Source organism: Zonotrichia albicollis, chromosome 40 (assembly GCF_047830755.1).
Source record: "Zonotrichia albicollis isolate bZonAlb1 chromosome 40, bZonAlb1.hap1, whole genome shotgun sequence".
Lineage (NCBI taxonomy): Eukaryota > Metazoa > Chordata > Aves > Passeriformes > Passerellidae > Zonotrichia > Zonotrichia albicollis.
Window position 1 is genome coordinate 273,433 of NC_133858.1, and position 16,965 is coordinate 290,397.

The 16,965-nt window shown below is 41.6% G+C and overlaps 1 protein-coding gene across 1 annotated transcript in view; it reads right to left on the reverse strand.

Annotated features, from left to right (window-relative positions):
- Positions 1–16,965, reverse strand: part of LOC141726793 (large neutral amino acids transporter small subunit 2-like) — a gene marked incomplete at its 5' end in the record, with an annotated part of 42,328 nt that overhangs the window by 10,235 nt on the left and 15,128 nt on the right. Inside the window, 6 exon segments of the mRNA XM_074531864.1 lie at positions 129–225; positions 6,643–6,674; positions 6,676–6,747; positions 8,885–9,008; positions 10,269–10,422; positions 14,457–14,582. Coding sequence (XP_074387965.1) covers positions 129–225; positions 6,643–6,674; positions 6,676–6,747; positions 8,885–9,008; positions 10,269–10,422; positions 14,457–14,582 — 605 coding nt within the window.

The following is a 16,965-nucleotide window of genomic DNA, read 5'->3' on the forward strand; positions in this document are numbered from 1 at the left end:
TTCTTAGCCATATTTTGCCCGTTTCTCGCCCGTTTTTCGCCCGATTTTCTCCATTTTTTTTTTGTTTTTCCCCGTTTTTTTTGCTCTTTCCCAATTTCCCGGTTTCTCTCCCCGTTTTGGGCTCTCACGGTGACGAGCAGGGCGGGCACGGGGGTGTGGCGCCGCACGTGGATCATGGCCAGCAGCGCCGGGAGCTGCCCCTCCCTGGCGCCCGCGTAGAACAGCCTGGTGACGTCATCGGGGGCGGGGTCACGGGGGCGGTGACGTCATGGTGGGCGTGGTCACGGAGAGGTCATGTCACGGTGGGCGTGGTCAAATGGAGGCAATGCCATGGTGGGCGTGGTCACGGAGAGGTGATGTAATGGGAAATGAACAGATGGGTGACGTCATGGTGGGTGTGGTCATGCAAAAGGGTGATGTCATGGTGGGGCGTGGTCAAATGGAGGTGATGCATTGGTGGGCGTGGCCACGGAGAGGTGATGTAATGGGAAATGAACAGATGGGTGACGTCATGGTGGGCGTGGTCATGGAGAGGTCATGCCATGGTGGGCGTGGTCACGGGGAGGTGATGTCATGGTGGGCGTGGTCACGGGGAGGTGATGTAATGGAAATGAACAGATGGGTGATGTCATGGTGGGCGTGGTCATAATGGGGGTGGGGCTATGGTGGGCGTGGCCACAAGGAAAATGACAAGATCGGTGACGTCATGGTGGGCGTGGTCACAACGGGGGGGGGGTTGTGATGCCATGATGGGCGTGGTCCAATAGAGGTGATGTCATGGTGGGCGTGGTCACAACAGGGGTGATGCCATGGTGGGCGGGGCCACAGGGAGGAGATGCCATGGAGAAAATCAGTGGATTGGTGATGTCATGGTGGGCGTGGTCAAATGGAGGTGAAGCCATGGTGGGCGTGGGACACACAATGGGGGATGATGTCATGGTGGGCGTGGTCACGGGGAGGTGATAAAATGGAAATGAACGGATTGATTACGTCATGGTGGGCGTGGTCATAATGGGGGTGATGTCATGGTGGGCGTGGTCACAATGGGGGATGACATCATGGGGGCGGGGCACAGGGAGGATGTGTCAAAGGAGAAATGAACAGATTGATTACGTCATGGTGGGCGTGGTCACGCAGAGGGTGATGCCACAGTGGGCGTGGTCAAATGGAGGTGATGCATTGGTGGGCGTGGTCACGGAGAGGTGATGTAATGGGAAATGAACAGATGGGTGACGTCATGGTGGGCGTGGTCATAACGGGGGTGGAGCTATGGTGGGCGTGGCCACAAGGGAAATGACAAGATCGGTGACGTCGTGGTGGGCGTGGCCACAGCGGGGTGATGTCATGATGGGCGTGGTCATGGGGAGGTGATGTCATGGAGGAAATTACCAGGTCGGTGATGTCATTGTGGGCGTGGTCACAACGGGGGGGGGTGTGATGCCATGATGGGCGTGGTCCAATAGAGGTGATGTCATGGTGGGCGTGGTCACAACAGGGGTGATGTCATGGTGGGCGGGGCCACAGGGAGGAGATGCCATGGAGGAAATGAGCGGATTGATGATGTCATGGTGGGCGTGGTCAAATGGAGGTGATGCATTGGTGGGCGTGGTCACGGGGAGGTGATGTAATGGGAAATGAACAGATGGGTGATGTCATGGTGGGCGTGGTCAAATGGAGGTGAAGCCATGGTGGGCGTGGACACACAATGGGGGATGATGTCATGGTGGGCGTGGTCACTGGGAGGTGATGTAATGGGAAATGAACGGATGGGTGATGTCATGGTGGGCGTGGTCATAATGGGGGTGAAGCCATGGTGGGCGTGGTCACAATGGGGGATGACATCATGGGGGCGGGGCCACAGGGAGGATGTGTCAAAGGAGAAATGAACAGATTGATTACGTCATGGTGGGCGTGGTCATGGAGAGGTGATGTAATGGGAAATGAACGGATGGGTGACATCATGGTGGGCGTGGTCACAACAGGGGTAATGCCATGGTGGGCGGGGCCACAGGGAGGAGATGCCATGGAGAAAATGAGTGGATTGATGATGTCATGGTGGGCGTGGTCAAATGGAGGCGATGCATTGGTGGGCGTGGTCACGGGGAGGTGATAAAATGGGAAATGAACGGATGGGTGACGTCATGGTGGGCGTGGTCATAACAGGGGTGGGGTTATGGTGGGCGTGGTCACAAGGGAAATGACAAGATCGGTGACGTCATGGTGGGCGTGGTCACACACTGGGGGTGAGGTCATGCTGGGCGTGGTCATGGGAGGTGATGTCATGGAGGAAATTACCAGGTCGGTGATGTCATTGTGGGCGTGGTCACAACGGGGGGGGGTGTGATGCCATGATGGGCGTGGTCACGGAGAGGTGATGTCATGGTGGGCGTGGTCACAATGAGAATGATGCCGTGGTCACAACAGGGGTGATGTCATGGTGGGCGGGGCCACAGGGAGGAGATGCCACGGAGAAAATGAGTGGATTGATGATGTCATGGTGGGCGTGGTCAAGTGGAGGTGATGTCATGGTGGGCGGGGTCACACAATGGTCACACGGGGGTGATGTCATGGTGGGCGGGGCCACAGGGAGGAGATGCCACGGAGAAAATGAGTGGATTGGTGATGTCATGGTGGGCGTGGTCATGGGGAGGTCATGCCATGGTGGGCGTGGTCACGGGGAGGCGATGCATTGGTGGGCGTGGTCACGGGGAGGTGATGTAATGGGAAATGAACAGATGGGTGACGTCATGGTGGGCGTGGTCATAACAGGGGTGGGGTCATGGTGGGCGTGGTCACAAGGGAAATGACAAGATCGGTGATGTCATGGTGGGCGTGGTCATGGGGAGGTGATGTCATGGAGGAAATTACCAGGTCGGTGATGTCATGGTGGGCGTGGTCACAACGGGGGGGGGGGGTGTGATGCCATGATGGGCGTGGTCACGGAGAGGTGATATCATGGTGGGCGTGGTCACAGTGGGGTGATGTCGTGGTGGGCGGGGCCACAGGGAGGAGATGCCATGGAGGAAATGAGCGGATTGGTGATGTCATGGTGGGCGGGGTCACAGGGGCGGTGACGTCATGGTGGGCGTGGTCACGGGGAGGAGATGCCATGGGGAAAAGATCGGTGATGTCATGGTGGGCGTGGTCACAACAGGGGTGATGTCATGGTGGGCGTGGTCAAATGGAGGTGAAGCCATGGTGGGCGTGGACACAATGGGGGATGACGTCATGGTGGGCGTGGTCACGGGGAGGTGATGTAATGGGAAATGAACAGATGGGTGACGTCATGGTGGGCGTGGTCATGGGGAGGTGATGTCATGGAGGAAATTACCAGGTCGGTGATGTCATTGTGGGCGTGGTCACAACGGGGGGGGAGGGGTGTGATGCCATGATGGGCGTGGTCACGGAGAGGTGATGTCGCGGTGGGCGTGGTCACAACAGGGGTGATGTCATGGTGGGCGGGGCCACAGGGAGGAGATGCCATGGAGGAAATGAGTGGATTGGTGATGTCATGGTGGGCGTGGTCAAATGGAGGCGATGCATTGGTGGGCGTGGTCACGGAGAGGTGATGTAATGGGAAATGAACAGATGGGTGACGTCATGGTGGGCGTGGTCAAATGGAGGTGAAGCCATGGTGGGCGTGGACACACAATGGGGGATGATGTCATGGTGGGTGTGGTCATGGAGAAGTGATGTAATGGGAAATGAACAGATGGATGACGTCATGATGGGCGTGGTCACAATGGGGGATGACATCATGGGGGCGGGGCCACAGGGAGGATGTGCCAAGGGGGAAAATGAACTGAGAGATGACGTCATGGTGGGCGTGGTCACTCAGTGGGTGATGTCATGGTGGGCGGGGTCAAAGGGAGGTGTCGCCATGGTGGGCGTGGTCACAAGGGGGGTGACGTCATGGTGGGCGTGGTCACAATTGGGAATGACGTCATGGTGGGCGGGGTCACATTGGAGAGTGACATCATGGTGGGCGTGGCCACGGGGGGTGGTGGGTGATGATGTCATGGTGGGCGTGGTCAGACAAAGGGTGATGTCATAGTGGGCGTGGTCATGGGGAAATGACCGGGTCAGTGACGTCATGGGGAAAAATCAGAAAAAAATCAGGAAAAATTGGGGAAAATTCCGGGAATTTTTAGGAAAGTTGGGAATTTTGGGAAATTTGGGAATTGCTGACTTGGAGCCGGTGATCAGGGAAATTACAGGGAAAAAAAAATCAGAAATTGGATGGAAAAATGACAAAAAAATGGGGAAAAATCGGAAAAAAATCAGAAAAAAAACAGGAAAAAATCAGGAAAAATGGGGACAAATTCCGGGAATTTTTGGAAATTTTGGGAATTTGGGAATTTTGGGAATTGCTGACCTGGAGCAGGTAAAGAGGGGATTAAGAAGGAAAAAATTGGAAGAAAAATGAAGAAATTTGCCAAAAAAATGGGAAAAAATCGGAAAAAAATCAGGAAAAAATCAGGAAAAATGGGGAAAATTCCGGGAATTTTTAGGAATTTTGGGAAATTTGGGAATTGCTGACCTGGAGCAGGTGAAGAGGGGACAGAGATAGAAAAAATGGGAAAAAAATTGAGAAATTTGATGGAAAAAATCGGAAAAAAATCAGGAAAAATGGGGGAAAATTCCGGGAATTTTGGGGAATTTTGGGGAATTTGGGAAATTTGGGAATTGCTGACCTGGAGCAGGTGAAGAGGGGAAAAATTGGGAGAAAAATTGAGAAATTTCATGGAAAAATCGGAAAAAAATCAGAAAAAAATCGGAAAAAAATCAGAAAAAAATCGGAAAAAAATCAGGAAAAATGGGGGAAATTCCGGGAATTTTTGGGAAATTTGGGAATTTTGATAATTTCTCACCTGGAGCAAGTGAAGAGAGAAATTAGAGGGGAAAAAACAATCAGAAATTTGATGGAAAAATGACAAAAAAATGGGAAAAAATGGGAAAAAAATCGGAAAAAAATCGGAAAAAATCAGGAAAAATGGGGAAAATTCCGGGAATTTTTGGAAATTTTGGGAATTTTGGGAATTGCTGACCTGTACCAGGTGAAGAGGGAAATTAGAGGGAAAAAAAATCAGAAATTTGATGGAAAAATCAGAAAAAAATCAGAAAAAAATCGGAAAAAAATCGGAAAAAATCAGGAAAAATGGGGGAAAATTCCGGGAATTTTTGGGAATTTTGGGAAATTTGAAAATTTTGGGAATTGCTGACCTGGAGCAGGTGAAGAGGAGAAAAATTGGGAGAAAAATTGAGAAATTTGACGGAAAAATGACCAAAAAATCGGAAAAAAATCGGAAAAAAATCAGGAAAAATGGGAAAAATTCTGGGAATTTTTGGGAATTTTGGGAATTTGGGAATTTTGGGAATTGCTGACCTGGAGCAGGTGAAGAGGGAAATTAGAAAGGAAAAAACAATCAGAAATTGGATGGAAAAATGACGAAAAAATGGGAAAAAAAATCGGAAAAAAATCAGAAAAAAATCAGGAAAAATGGGGGAAAATTCCGGGAATTTTTGGGAATTTTGGGAAATTTGGGAATTTTGGGAATTGCTGACCTGGAGCAGGTGAAGAGGAGAAAAATTGGGAGAAAAATTGAGAAATTTGACGGAAAAATGACCAAAAAATCGGAAAAAAATCGGAAAAAAATCAGGAAAAATGGGAAAAATTCTGGGAATTTTTGGGAATTTTGGGAATTTGGGAATTTTGGGAATTCCTGACCTGGAGCAGGTGAAGAGGGGACAGAGATGGGAAAAATTGGGAGAAAAATTGAGAAATTGGATGGAAAAATGAGCAAAAAATGGGGAAAAATCGGAAAAAAATCGGAAAAAATGAGGAAAAATGGGGAAAATTCCGGGAATTTTTGGGAATTTTGGGAAGTTTGGGAATTTGGGAATTGCTGACCTGGAGCAGGTGAAGAGGGGACAGAGATAGAAAAAATGGGGGAAAAATTGAGAAATTGGATAGAAAAATGACCAAAAAATGGGAAAAAAATCGGAAAAAAATTGGAAAAAAATCGGAAAAAAATCAGGAAAAATGGGGGAAATTCTGGGAATTTTGGGAATTTTAGGAAATTTGGGAATTTTGGGAATTGCTGACCTGGAGCAGGTGAAGAGGGGAAAAATTGGGAGAAAAATTGAGGAATTTGATGGAAAAATGAACAAAAAATCAGAAAAAAATCAGAAAAAAATCAGGAAAAATGGGGAAAATTCCGGGAAATTTTGGGAATTTGGGAATTTTGGGAATTGCTGACCTGGAGCAGGTGAAGAGAAGAAAAATTGGGAGAAAACTTGAGGAATTTCATGGAAAAATCGGAAAAAAATTGGAAAAAAATCAGAAAAAAATCAGAAAAAAATCGCAAAAAATCAGGAAAAATGGGGGAAAATTCCGGAATTTTTTGGAATTTTGGGAATTTTGGGAATTGCTGACCTGGAGCAGGTGAAGAGGGGATTAAGAAGGAAAAAATTGGAAGAAAAATGAAGAAATTTGACAAAAAAATGACCAAAAAATCGGAAAAAAATCAGAAAAAAATCGGAAAAAAATCGGAAAAAATCAGGAAAAATGGGGGAAAATTCCGGGAATTTTTGGGAATTTTTGGGAATTTTGGGAATTTGGGAATTTTGGGAATTTCTGACCTGGAGCAGGTGAAGAGGGAGCCGTTGACGCCGACCGAAGGTGGAGAGAGCCACGGCCAAGGGCATCACCCAGGCCAGGGGGCCCAGAACCTTCTCCCCAAACGTCTGAAAATGGGAAAAAATCCAAAATTATTCCCAAATTTCCCACCCAAATCCTAAAATAAAAATTCCCAAAAAATCCCCCCAAAATTCCCGAAAAATCCCCGTTTTTTTCACCAAAAAATCCCAATTTTTCACCAAAATATCCTCATTTTTTAGCGAAAAATTCCCATTTTTTCACAGAAAAATTCCCATTTTTTCACAGAAAAATTCCCATTTTTTTGCCCCTAAAAATCCCCATTTTTTCCCCAAAAAAATCCCAATTTTCCACCTAAAAATCCCCATTTTTACACCGATTTTTCTCATTTTTTTACCTAAAAATCCCCATTTTTAAAACTAAAATCCCCATTTTTTCACTAAAAAATCCCCATTTTTCTACCTAAAAATCCCCATTTTTTCACCAAAAAATCTTCATTTTTTACCTAAAAATCCCCCTTTTTTTCACCAAAAAATCCCAATTTTCCACCTAAATATCCCCCTTTTTACAAGGATTTTTCTCGTTTTTTTGCCTAAAAATCCCCATTTTTCTACCTAAAAATCCCCATTTTTCTTTTTTCCCTTAAAAATCCCATTTTTTCACCTAAAAATTTCCAATTATTTCACCAAAAAATTCCCATTTTCTGCCCAAAAAATCCCAATTTTCCACCTAAAAATCCCCATTTTTACACCGACTTTTCTCATTTTTCTCACTTAAAAATCCCCATTTTTTTCACATAAAAATCCTCGTTTTCCACGTGAAAATTCCCTTTTTTCACTATTTTCCCCCTAAAAATCCCCATTTTTTCAGTAAAAATCCCCTTTTTTTTTCACTTAAAAATTCCCATTTTTCTCACCTAAAAATTCCCATTTTTTCACCAACAAATCTTCATTTTTTACCTAAAAATCCCCATTTTTTTCACCAAAAAAATCCCAATTATCTGCCCTAAAAATCTCCATTTTTACACCGATTTTTCTCATTTTTTTCTCTTAAAAAATCCCCATTTTTTAACTTAAAAATCCCCATTTTTACACCAATTTTTCTCATTTTTTTTCACCTAAAAATCCCCATTTTTCCACCTAACAATCCCCATTTTTTTCACTTAAAAATTTCCATTTTTTACCTAAAAATCCGGTTTTTTTTCACCTAAAAATCCCAATTTTTTCACCATTTTTCCACCTAAAAACCCCCATTTTTTCACCAATTTTAACCCTAAAATCCCCATTTTTACACCTAAAAATCCCCATTTTTTTGACAATTCTTAACCCCAAAATCCCCATTTCTATCCCTAAAAATCCCCATTTTTAACCATAAATATCCCAATTTTCCCACCATTTTTAACCCTAAAAATCCAAATTTTTCCACCATTTTTAACCCTAAAAATCCCAATTTTTCCGCCATTTTTAACCCTAAAATCCCCATTTTTAGCCCTAAAATTCCCATTTTTTCACCATTTTTCACCTAAAAATTCCCATTTTTTCCACCTAAAAATCCCCATTTTTCCCACCATTTTTAACCCTAAAAATCCCAATTTTTTCACCATTTTTTCCACCTAAAAAATCCCATTTTTTCGCCATTTTTCCACCGATTTTTCTCATTTTTTCACCTAAAAATCCCCCTTTTTTTGCCATTTTTAATCCTAAAATTCTCTTTTTTTCCACCTAAAAAATCTCCATTTTTCCACCATTTTTAACTCTTAAATTCTCATTTTTTTGCCATTTTTGACCCTAAAAATCCCATTTTTTCGCCATTTTTTCACCTAAAAATTCCTGTTTTTTCCACCTAAAAATCCCCAATTTTTTTCACCCTTTTTCACCTAAAAATTCCCATTTTTCCACCATTTTTAACCCTTAAATCCCCATTTTTCATCGTAAAATCCCCATTTTTTCACCGATTTTCGTCATTTTTTCACCGATTTTTCTCATTTTTTCACCGTTTTTTTCCCAAATTTTCACCAAATTTTCCCTTTTTTGCCCCATTTTCCCCTCACCACAGCCACAGCATCGCTCTGCAGGATTTCCCTGGGGCTCATGGCAGCCAGATACCCCAAAAATCCCCATTTTTAGCCCTAAAATCCCCATTTTTTCACCGATTTTTCTCATTTTTTCACCGTTTTTTCCCAAATTTTCGCTGTTTTGCCCCAAAATTTTGATTTTTTCCCCTCACCACAGCCACAGCATCGCTCTGCAGGATCTCCCTGGGGCTCATGGCAGCCAGGTACGCCACATTGGCCGCCACGTACAGAAACGTCACCAGCGGGATGGAAATGGAGATGGCCAAGGGCAAATTCCTGAAAAAACCAAACCAAAATCACCAAAAAATCACCAAAATCACCCCAAAATCCAGCTCAGCACGGCCCAAAACCCCAAAATCCAAATTTGGAACAAAAAAATTCCCATTTTTGGCCCCAAAATTCCCATTTTTTTACCTAAAAAATCCCCATTTTTTACCCCCAAAATTCCTATTTTTTCCTCCTTTTTTTTTTTCATTTTTTTCCCCATTTTTCACCCAAATTTTCTCACTTTTCCACTGTTTTTTACACCAAGTTTTCACCGTTTTTTCCTCATTTTATTCCCCATTTTTCACCTTCCAGGTGCCCAAAAATTCCCATTTTTAATTCCAATTTTCTCAATTTTTTCCCCATTTTTCTCCCCATTTTTCCCCTCCCAGGTATCCCAAAATTCCCAATTTTTTCCCCCATTTTTTCCACCAATTTTTCCCATTTTTTCCCCTCCCACGTGCCAAAAAATTCCCATTTTTAATTCAAATTTTCTCCATTTTTTTCCCCATTTTTCACCCAAATTTCCTCATTTTTCCCCATTTTTACACCAATTTTTCACCATTTTTTCCCCTCCCAGGTGCCCCAAAATTCCCATTTTTTTACCCCTTTTTTTTTTCATTTTTCCGCATTTTTCCCCCAAATTTTCTCATTTTTCCACCTTTTTTTTTCCATTTTTTCCCCATTTTTTCCCCATTTTTCCCCTCCCATCTGCCCCAAAATCCCCATTTTTAATTCCAATTTTTCCCCCATTTTTTCCCCATTTTTCCCCTCCCAGCTGCCCCAAAATCCCCATTTTTAATTCCAAATTTTTCCCCATTTTTCACCCAAATTTCCCCATTTTTTCACCATTTTTTCCCCTCCCAGGTGTCCCAAAATTCCCATTTTTATCCCAAATTTCCCAATTTTTTCCCCATTTTTTCCCCCCAAATTTCCTCAATTTTTCCCGTCCCAGGTGCCCCAAAATTCCCATTTTAATTCCAATTTTCTCCTTTTTTTTCCCCATTTTTTGCTAAAATTTCCCCATTTTTTACTAAAATTTTCTCATTTTTTCACCATTTTTTACACCAATTTTCCCCATTTTTTCCCCATTTTTCCCCTCCCATCTGCCCCAAAATCCCCATTTTTAATTCCATTTTTTTCCCCATTTTTCCCCCAAATTCCCTCATTTCTCCCCCATTTTTTCTCCGATTTTCCCCATTTTTTTTTTATTTTTCCCCATTTTTTTTCCCCTTTTTTCCCAATTTCCCCCTTTTTCCCCCCAGTTCTCACCTCTGGGGCTCCACCAGCTCCTCGGTGACGTAATTGAGGAAATTCCAGCCCCCGTAGGCGAAGGAGCCCTGGAGGCAGGCGAGGAACAGAGGCCCCGCCCCCGGCTCCGCCCACCAGGAAAACGCCTGCGAGGGGCGGAGCCAAAAGTTCTCACCTGGAAATGGTGAAAAATAAAAATATTTTAAAGAAAATCTGGAAAAAATTGGAAAAAAATTTGGATTTTTTAGCGATTTTTTGCCATTTTTTGGGATTTTTTCGAATTTTTTGTGATTTTTTTGCCAATTTTTTTGCAATTTTTTCCGTATTTTTGCTTTTTTTTTCTAGGATTTTTTCCCGATTTTTTCCGGATTTTTTTCCCAATTTTTTCCCATTTTTTATCCAATTTTTCCCCATTTCCCAGGCAGGAACAGAGGGCCCCGCCCCCGGCCCCGCCCCTGGCCCCGCCCCCCTGCTCCGCCCACCAGGAAAACGCCTGCGAGGGGCGGAGCCAAAAGTTCTCACCTGCCAATGGGAAAAAAACAAAAAAAATCCCATTTTTTTAGGAATTTTTTGGGATTTTTTACCTTTTTTTGGGGATTTTTTTCGAATTTTTTATGATTTTTTTCACCTCTTTTTTCGATTTTTTTTCCCAGTTTTTAACGGGTCTTTTTTTAATTTTTAAACTATTTTTTTAGTGAATTTTTTACCTTTTTTTTGGGATTTTTTTCGAATTTTTTGTGATTTTTTACGATATTTTTTCGCAATTTTTTCCCCATTTCCCAGGCCAGGAACAGAAGCCCCGCCCCCGGCCCCGCCCCTGGCCCCGCCCCCGGCCCCGCCCACCAGGAAAACGCCTGCGAGGGGCGGAGCCAAAAGTTCTCACCTGCCAATGGGAAAAAACCAAAAATAAATCCGATTTTTTTAGAGATTTTTTACCAATTTTTTTCCAAATTTTTTACGATTTTTTTTTGTAATTTTTTTCCATATTTTTCCATTTTTTTTCTAGGATTTTTTTCCAATTTTTTCTGCAATTTTTTCCCCATTTCCAGGCCAGGAACAGAGGCCCGCCCCCGGCTCCGCCCACCAGGAAAACGCCTGCGAGGGGCGGAGCCAAAAGTTCTCACCTGGGAAACGTGAAAAAACAAAATATTTTAAAGAAAATCTGGAAAAAATCCGATTTTTTATGATTTTTTACCATTTTTTTGGGATTTTTTTCGAATTTTTTGTGATTTTTTACGATATTGTTTTGTAATTTTTTTTTTCTATATTTTTCCATTTTTTTCTAGGATTTTTCCCAGTTTTTAATGGGTCTTTTTTTAATTTTTAAACTTTTTTTTAATTGGATTTTTTACCTTTTTTGGATTTTTTTCGAATTTTTTGTGATTTTTTACGATATTTTTTTGTATTTTTTTTTCTATATTTTTCCATTTTATTCTAGGATTTTTTCCCAGCTTTTAACGGACTTCTTTTTAATTTTTAAATTATTTTTAATGGATTTTTTAGCTTTTTTTTGGGATTTTTTTCGAATTTTTTGTGATTTTTTACGATATTTTTTTGAGATTTTTTTCTACATTTTTCCATTTTTTTTCTAGGATTTTTTTCCAATTTTTTCCCATTTTTTTCCCGATTTTTTCCCGATTTTTTCCCCATTTCCCAGGCCAGGAACAGAAGCCCCGCCCCTGGCCCCGCCCCCCGGCCCCACCCACCAGGAAAACGCCTGCGAGGGGCGGAGCCAAAAGTTCTCACCTGCCAATGGGAAAAAAAACAAAAAAATTCCCATTTTTTTAGGAATTTTTTGGGATTTTTTACCATTTTTTTGGGATTTTTTTCGAATTTTTTATGATTTTTTTCACCTCTTTTTTCGATTTTTTTTTCCCAGTTTTTAAGGCTTTTTTTTTAAATTTTTAAACTATTTTTTAATTGGATTTTAAACTCTTTTTTTGGGATTTTTTTCGAATTTTTTGTGATTTTTGACGATATTTTTTTGCAATTTTTTTCCCCATTTCCCAGGCCAGGACCAGAGGCCCCGCCCCCGGCCCCGCCCCCGGCCCCGCCCACCAGGAAAACGCCTGCGAGGGGCGGAGCCAAAAGTTCTCACCTGCCAATGGGAAAAAAACAAAAAAATCCGATTTTTTAGGAATTTTTTACCAATTTTTTTCCAAATTTTTTACGATATTTTTTTGTAATTTTTTTCTATATTTTTCCATTTTTTTTCCAGGATTTTTTCCCAATTTTTTCCCAATTTTTTCCCAATTTTTTCCCCATTTCCCAGGCCAGGACCAGAGGCCCCGCCCCTGGCCCCGCCCCCGGCCCCGCCCACCAGGAAAACGCCTGCGAGGGGCGGAGCCAAAAGTGCTCCCCTGCCAATGGGAAAAAATAAAAAAAATTCCGATTTTTTTTAGAGATTTTTTACCAATTTTTTTCCAAATTTTTTACGATTTTTTTTTGTAATTTTTTTCCATATTTTTCCATTTTTTTTCTAGGATTTTTTTCCGATTTTTTCCGGATTTTTTTTCCCCATGTTTTCCCTATGTTTTCCCCCCATTTTTTCCCCATTTTTTTTCCCATTTTCCCCCCTTTTTTCCCCCCTTTTTTTCCCCCTTTTTTCCCTGTTTTCCCCCATTTCTCCCCATTTTGTCCCCCTTTTTTCCCAAAATCCTAATTTTCTATTTTCCTTAAAATCCCCATTTCCCCCCATTTTTTCCCCATTTTTTCCCCATTTTTTCCCCATTTTTCCCCCATTTTTTTCCCCCCATTTTTCCCCCCCTTTTTTCCCCCCCATTTTTCCCCCCTTTTCCCCCCATTTTGCCCCCATTTTCCCCCAATTTTTCCCCAAAATCCCATTTTTTCCCCTGATTTTCCCCATTTTTCTCTCGATTTTCCCCCAATTTTTTCTCCATTTTTCCCCCTTTTTTCCCTGTTTTTCCCCCCTTTTTTCCCATTTTTCCCCCATAATTTCCCCATTTTTCCCCCCTTTTTTCCCCATTTTTTCCTGTTTTTTCCCCATTTTTCCCCCATTTTCCCCCCATTTTTCCCCTTTTTTTCCCCATTTTTTCCCCATTTTTCCCCTGTTTTTCCCCCATTTTTTCCCCCTTTTTTCCCCCATTTTTCCCCCCCTTTTCCCCCATTTTTTCCCTGTTTTTCCCCTGTTTTTCCCCCCTTTTTTCCCATTTTTTCTCCATTTTTTCCCCCATTTTTCCCCCATTTTTCCCCCCATTTTCCCCCATTTTCTCCCCATTTTTTCCCAAAAAAATCTCATTTTTCCCCTCGATTTTTTTCCCCATTTTCCCCCATTTTTTCCCCCTTTTCCCCCCCATTTTTTCCCCCAATTTTCCCCCCATTTTTTCCCCATTTTTCTCTCGATTTTCCCCCATTTTCCCCCCATTTTTCCCCATTTTTCCCCAATTTTTCCCCATTTTTTCCCCCATTTTTCCCCATTTTCTCCCCCATTTTCCCCCATTTTTTCCCCCCTTTTTTCCCCCCTTTTTTCCCAAAATCCTAATTTTCTATTTTTCCCCAAAATCCCCGTTTTTTCCCCATTTTTCCCCCGTTTTTCCCCATTTTTCTCTCGATTTTCCCCCAATTTTCCCCCATTTTTTCCCCTTTTTTCCCCTGTTTTTCCCCCATTTTTCCCATTTATTTTCCCCCATTTTTTCCCCATTTTTTTCCCCCATTTCTTTCTAAAATCCTAATTTTTTATTTCCCCAAAATCCCCCATTTTTTCCCCATATTTCCCCCAATTTTCCCCCCATATTTCCCCCAATTTTCCCCCCATTTTTCCCCCATTTTTTCCCCATTTTCCCCCCATTTTCCCCCAATTTTCCCCCCATTTTTCCCATTTTTCCCCTATTTTATTCCCATTTTTCCCCCATTTTTCCCCCATTTTATTCCCATTTTTCCCCCATTTTTCTGCCATTTTCCCCCCAATTTTTCCCCCAATTTTCCCCCATTTATTTTCCCCGTTTTTTCCCCGTTTTTGTCCCCATTTTTCCCCTCCCAGCTGTGCCCAAATCCCCGTTTTTAATTCCAATTTTCTCCCATTTTTTCTCCTCCCAGGTGCCCAAAAATTCCCATTTTTAATTCCAATTTCCTCCATTTTTTCCTCCATTTTTCCCCCATTTTTTCCCATTTTTTCCCATTTTTCTCTCGATTTTCCCCCATTTTTTCCCCATTTTATTCCCATTTTTCCCATTTTTTCCCCATTTTCACCTTTCCCGATCAGCACGGCCCCGGCTCCCACGATCAGCGCCAGCGCCAGCAACTTCCCGGCTGTAAAAACATCCTGAACTCGTGTGGCCCAGCGCACACTGTGACAATTCACCCACGTCAGGAGCACTGAAAATAAATTTGGGTTAAAAAAGTGAAATTTTGGGAAAAAACCCGGTGAAATTTGGTGAAAAAATGAAGATTTTAGGTGAAAAAATGGGGATTTTACGGCAAAAAATGGGGATTTTATGGGATTTTTGGGGTTAAAATGGCACTTTAGGGGTTAAAATCGAAAGGGAAATTTTGGGTCATTTAAGGAAAAAAAAAGGAGATTTTTGGTGAAAAAATGGAAATTTTAGGTGAAAAAACGGGGATTTTACGGCAAAAAATGGGGATTTTACGGCAAAAAAATGGGGATTTTAAGGGTTAAAAAATGGGGATTTTTGGGTGAAAAATGGGGATTTTTAGGGGTAAAAAAATGGGGATTTTTGGAAAAAAAATGAGAATTTTAGGTGAAAAAAATGGGGATTTTATGGCAAAAAATGGGGATTTTGTGACCACGTCCTGCACTCGCGTGGCCCAGCGCACACTGTGACAGTTCACCCATGTGAGAAGGACTGAAAAATAAATTTGGGTTAAAAAAGTGAAATTTTGGGAAAAAACCCGGTGAAATTTGGTGAAAAAATGGGGATTTTACGGCAAAAAATGGGGATTTTACGTGCAAAAATGGGGATTTTATGGCCAAAAATGGGGATTTTTAGGGGTAAAAAATGGGGATTTTTGGTGTGAAAATTTGGGATTTTTAGGGGTAAAAAAATTGGGATTTTTGGAAAAAAATGAGAATTTTAGGTGAAAAAATGGGGATTTTATGGCAAAAAATGGGGATTTTGTGACCACGTCCTGCACCCGCGTGGCCCAACGCACACTGTGACAATTCACCCATGTGAGAAGAACTAAAAAATAAATTTGGGTTAAAAAAGTGAAATTTTGGGAAAAAACCCGGTGAAATTTGGTGAAAAAATGGCGATTTTAGGTGAAAAAATGGGATTTTACGGCAAAAAATGGGGATTTTATGGGGATTTTAAGGGTTAAAATGGAATTGAAGGGGGCGAAAAATACAGGTAAATTTTGGGTAAAAAAATTGGGATTTTTGGAAAAAAAAAATTAGGATTTTTGGTGAAAAAATGAGAATTTTAGGTGAAAAAATGGGGATTTTATGGCAAAAAAATGGGGATTTTTGTGACCACAACATGGACTCGCGTGGCCCAACGGACACTGTGACAGTTCACCCACGTCAGGAGCACTGGAAAAAAAATTTGGGTTAAAAAAGTGAAATTTTGGGAAAAAACCCGGTGAAATTTGGTGAAAAAATGAAGATTTTAGGGCAAAAAATGGGGATTTTAGGTGAAAAAAATGGGGATTTTATGGGGATTTTTGGGGTTAAAATGGCTAAAATTTAAATTAAAAATGGGTGGGTGATTTGGGTAAAAAATTGAGAATTTTGGGGAAAAAAATGGAGATTTTAGGTGAAAAAATGGGGATTTTATGGCAAAAATGGGGATTTTACGGCAAAAAATGGAGATTTTATGGGGATTTTTGGGGTTAAAATGGCTAAAATTTCAATTAAAAATGGATGGGTGATTTGGGTAAAAAAGTGAGAATTTTGGGAAAAAAATGGGGATTTTTGGTGAAAAAATGAGGATTTTACAGCAAAAAATGGGGATTTTATGGCAAAAAATGGGGATTTTATGGGGATTTTAAGGGTTAAAATGGAATTGAAGGGGGCGAAAAATACAGGTAAATTTTGGGTAAAAAAATTGGGATTTTTGGAAAAAAAAAATTAGGATTTTTGGTGAAAAAATGGGGATTTTATGGCAAAAATGGGGATTTTATGATGGATTTTAAGGGTTAAAATGGAGGTGAAAGGGTTAAAACTGAAATGAAATATGGGTGGGTGATTTGGGTAAAAAAAATGAGAATTTTGGGAAAAAAAATGGGGATTTTTGGTGAAAAAATGGGGATTTTACGGCAAAAAATGGGGATTTTATGGGGATTTTATGGGGATTTTAAGAGTTAAAATGGAATTGAAGGGGGCAAAAAATACAGATAAATTTTGGGTAAAAAAATTGGGATTTTTGGAAAAAAAATTAGGATTTTTGGTGAAAAAATGGCGATTTTACGGCAAAAAATGGGGATTTTACGTGCAAAAATGGGGACTTTTAGGGGTAAAAAAATGGGGATTTTTGGGTGAAAAATGGGGATTTTTAGGGGGAAAAAAAATGGGGATTTTTTGGTGAAAAAATGGGGATTTTAGGTGAAAAAATGGGGATTTTATGGCAAAAAATGGAGATTTTATGATGGATTTTAAGGGTTAAAATGGAGGTGAAAGGGTTAAAACTGAAATGAAATATGGGTGGGTGATGTGGGTAAAAAAATGAGAGTTTTGGGAAAAAAAATGGGGATTTTTGGGGAAAAAATGGCGATTTTAGGGGAAAAAAATGGGGATTTTATG